Genomic DNA, 4,670 nt, shown 5'->3' with positions numbered 1-4,670 from the left:
TTGATTCTTCCATTTTGCTAGCTTACAGTTTAAACATGGAAGTCTTTGTCATCTATGTATTTATCACACTGCAGAATGAACATTACTTACACTTATAAAAGTATACAATAGCCCAAAACTTGTAGCAGAGAGTAAACAAATGGGATGCCTTAAATTGCAAACTGCATCAAATGCATCACTGCAAGTTTGTTTACTATTCTTCTTAGTTTAAATGTGTTATCAATGTGTAAAGCAAGTCACGATTTCTTTAAAGCCCCTTCTTTTCATTTGCTTGTCAATTTACATGACACATCGAATTATATTTGAAGGGAGGGAACTAGTGTCCCCTGAGGCGCGCTCTGTGTTTGGTAAAGCGCACAGAGGATGCGCACCGCAAATGGTCATATCATAGTTTGCCTTCAGAGATAAACATGTTCCAGGCACCAGCGTTGCTCGTGTAGTCAGACTTGATTAGATTTAACGTTTTCATGTTTTCAGTCATATAATCTTTGTTAGGGAAAAACACGGACGAACTCAAGGGGACAGTGAGCGAGTTTGCCGCCAAGTTTGGAGACCAGACGCCGGCTGGAGAGCGCCTGGTGCGCGCTTTAATTACAACCACAACAACAACAACAACACACCGGGGCGATTATTAAGAGGATTTGAAGATGAATGTCACGGGCGTTTTTTGCAAAAACAACCAAACAGAGAACCTGACTGACCCGTTATGTCTGAATTCAACTCACTCATCCTACAACTACATCAACATCACCACTTTCATGCACATATTCCCTTCAATTTATGGAATCCTGTGTTCAGTGGGAGTTATAGCCAATGGACTGGTCATCTACGCAGTGAAAGCATGCAAGAAGAAAATGGTATCAGACATCTACGTGCTGAACTTGGCAATAGCCGACATGCTGTTCTTGCTTGTGATGCCCTTCAACATTCACCAGCTGGTCAGAGACAGACAGTGGGTCTTTGGAAACTTCATGTGCAAGGCGGTCGTAGTGGTGGATGTCAGCAACCAGTTTACCACAGTGGGAATTGTTACTGTGTTGTGCATTGACCGGTAAGTGTTAAATCCATCCATATCACAGATTGGATGCAAATTCTTGTCAGTGGTTTATTATAATTCTTTGAGAAGTAAGAGCTGTTCTTTAACGCATCACAGTACCACATTTTGACGAGAAAATTCTATATTTGGAAATATATAATAATAATAATAATAATAATAATAATAATAATAATAATAACAACAATAATGATAATAATAAACAATAATAAAATAGAATATATAAAAATATATAATACATATATATAATTATATTCATTATAATATTCATAATATAACATTCCCTGTGAATAAAGGTACACACAGCCTATTTGATTCCCCCTGTTACCCAGTGTATTTACAGGTGCCATCATTTAAAAAGAGGTAATCACTGTCAGTACATCAACAGTCCATCTGAAAATATACTAATGAATTAGGGTAATCATACTTGTAACAGCTCATGAAGACACAATGTTCCCTGCATAAATGATGTATGTGTCATGTTTATGACCTGAACACATTGAGGACATTAAATTGAGTCTGTGTGCCAAGTGTTAGACTGATAAACATCTCCATTTGAAGATAATTACCAGAGCAGTAGTAGCTCTCAGAGCTATAGTACCACACATCTTCAGTTTAATATGGTAGATAATGCATTTGTATAGGGCCACTAGACCAGCTAATTGTGGTCTAATGAGCAGCACCACCTGCACTGGAAATATCCTTCACTAGTTCTTTCACATTTAGTAGTGGACGTATTACTTTTAGTTTAATTGTTATCATTTTATCAATACTGTTATGTGTTGGGTATCTTGCCGTGGCATTACTTTACTTTCAATTCAACTCTGTCCTTTCAAATCACTTAATTTGTTTAAAGCTACACAGGTTTTGCTGCAACAAATGCTGAAAAATACATCAAACACCATCAAAACAAGCAATTATAGGCTCTTCTTTTAAATAGACATCAAATTAATGATAACCTATAACAAAGAAACAAACAGAAAGCTATCTTGTGTGCCAAAAATCAATATAATGCTAGCGTTTGAAATCTGTCCCAGGACTGATTAAATGCATTATTTGGAATTATCGGAAGTCTTCCACTTGACAGCTCCAATTACACCCCTCAGACTCATTTCCTAAAATCACATTTCTTTGCAGTTGTTTATCTGAGCTTAGGAGCACAGTCTAGGCCTAATGAAAAAGTTAACTTCTTATATCAGTATTACCAAGTTGTCTCTGATAAAATAATTTATGTACAGCCACTGACAGCTCAAACTCGCTCGAATTGTTTCCTTCTCAGCTGTTAGACACATCCCAGACTGACATATTTTACTGTTAACAAAAACAGTGTTGTTTAAATCAACACAGGAAACAGTTATTTCTTCCACTTTAAGGACACTGTGTGATTTTCCCGAGTTAAATTTATGAAACGCATTTTTTGAAGGGCAACTTTAGATGGAAATACAATAAATATAAGAAGTATTTATTGATAAGAAACATACTTTTACTGTGGATGTTGTCAAAAGAAACCTTTTTTTTCACTTGAATACATTTGCTCTAATGCTATTTTTCCTCACACAGCAGCGAGACAACTACACAGCATAAAACATTTAGTGTGCTGGAATTCTGGCCAGACACTGGGTATTGATCTACACTTACTGATTTAACCATCACACTAAAAGTATATTTATTTAACTTCAAAAGAGGACACCAGCTTGACTAAAATGCTAAACAATTTATTTATTGTCTAAGATAATTGCAATTTAGCAGGTTGTCCCAGAGAAGTCAGGAGTCTTACAAGTTTACATGGCTGCTAAATCTAACCAGAGTGGTCGGGCACGAACATAGATCAACATGTAACATGTAGACAGCAACTGGAAATACCTCATTTTCTCCACTTAAATGACACTTGGGTTAAGTGGTGACAAAGTGGTCAATTTCCTGCAAATGTCCTGAAGACTGTCAATGTCATAAGAAAGTAGATCTAGCTGAGCATCTCCTCAAATTGAAACACAATCAAATGCAAAATCCAAATGGGAATGTGTTCATTTCCTAAGGCTGTCATCCTGTTTATTGTAAATTATACAAAATTGTCACTGCATTCATCACTCTAGGACATACTATATTGAGATTGTATCTCTGACATGGTACATGATTTCATAATATCCCCTTTGCTTGATTTGAGTCTCTGACACTGATGTTAAGGATGAAAATGACCTCTTGAAGCAAATCGAATGCTGTTTACTTCGGCAAAGTTGCTTTTGTCATTTGTGTTTCTGACTGCAGTCCGGCTCTAAAATAAACTTCTTCCTTCTAGGTACATAGCTATTGTCCACCCCACGTCAGAGAAGAGGACCATCCAGTGGACCGTCATCATCAACCTGCTGGTGTGGCTGGGCAGCTTCCTCCTTACCGTCCCTGTCATGCTGTACGCCAAGGTTGTGCGCAGACAGCATTTGGAGGTGTGCATGATGTACCTGGACGGCCCTGAGGATATGTACTGGTATACTCTCTACCAGTCAATCCTGGGCTTCATCATCCCTCTCATCATCATCAGCACCTTCTACTCACTCACCCTCTACCACGTCTTCAGCTCTATCCGCCGTGTCAAACGGAAGCAGTCGATTTGGGCTAAAAGAGCCACAAAGATGGTCCTGATGGTTATCGGCCTGTTCCTGATCTGCTGGTCGCCGTACCACGTCATTCAGGTGGTCAACCTGACCAACAACACCCCGACTATTGCCTTTGTCTATGCCTACAACATCAGTATCTGCCTCAGCTACTCCCACAGCTGCATCAACCCGCTCATGTTGCTCATCTTCGCCCAGAATTACCGTGAGCGTCTTTGCTCCAGGAACGCGCTGCACAGCTCCCAGCACTCATCCAAGGGCACGGTGGTGAAAACGGATGGTTCCAGTACGACCAATGAGCCCAACTACCGCTGCACTGTTATCTAATCAGAGAGGTGGCTTTTTGTATATACTGTACACATGTAAATGCTATTCGCCCCAAAAGGATGTAGCTTGATCAATGGTGTTGCCTATCAGGTCATATTCTGCAGCTTTTTCCAATTATATAACCATTCAAAAAACTGGGCAGAAATCCCTCTCACTCACTCACCACCACTCACCACCACCACCACTCACCACTCACCACCACCACCACCACCACCACCACCACCACCACAGCATTTATGTTGTCATTTATTTTTATTTATTCTTTCTCCTCCTACAACATCATAGGCATAGCCAAGCACGCCTGAGGAAGGTCAACCCACTTGCTCCTTTCTTTACTTACATAGTTGTCTTCTCTACACCTACTTATATATTTATTTACCCATCCCAATTTCTCTTGTCCTCATTTATTGATAAAACTGTCTATTGTTGCCATTCTGGATCATTTTTTTTAAAAGTATTTTATTAACTAATTGATTTCCCCCATAGTTTCATTATCTCCCCCTCCCAATTATGGCTAATAAAAATAAATTCAGGTAATCATTCCACTGGTGCCAGTGATGAGGCAGCAGCTTTGGCTCAGTCCTGGATGTGTTAACCTTTGTCCTCCATCTATTTCTATGTATTTTATGTCTCTACCTCTGTCTGTGTTTGTGTACTGTCCCTTTGGACCAAAAAAGAAG

The 4,670-nt window shown here is 39.2% G+C and overlaps 1 protein-coding gene across 1 annotated transcript; it reads left to right on the top strand.

The window, feature by feature from the left end:
- The first annotated feature begins 390 nt into the window (after positions 1-390).
- On the top strand, positions 391-4,147 carry mchr2b (melanin concentrating hormone receptor 2b). Its single transcript, XM_078261504.1, has 2 exons — positions 391-1,051; positions 3,351-4,147. The coding sequence occupies exons 1-2, from the start codon at positions 648-650 to the stop codon at positions 3,988-3,990; spliced, it is 1,044 nt and encodes a 347-aa protein (XP_078117630.1). The 5' UTR covers positions 391-647; the 3' UTR covers positions 3,991-4,147.
- The last annotated feature ends 523 nt before the right edge of the window (positions 4,148-4,670 follow it).

Source organism: Sander vitreus, chromosome 10 (genome assembly GCF_031162955.1).
Source record: "Sander vitreus isolate 19-12246 chromosome 10, sanVit1, whole genome shotgun sequence".
NCBI lineage: Eukaryota > Metazoa > Chordata > Actinopteri > Perciformes > Percidae > Sander > Sander vitreus.
This window is presented reverse-complemented; position numbering and strand designations above follow the sequence as displayed.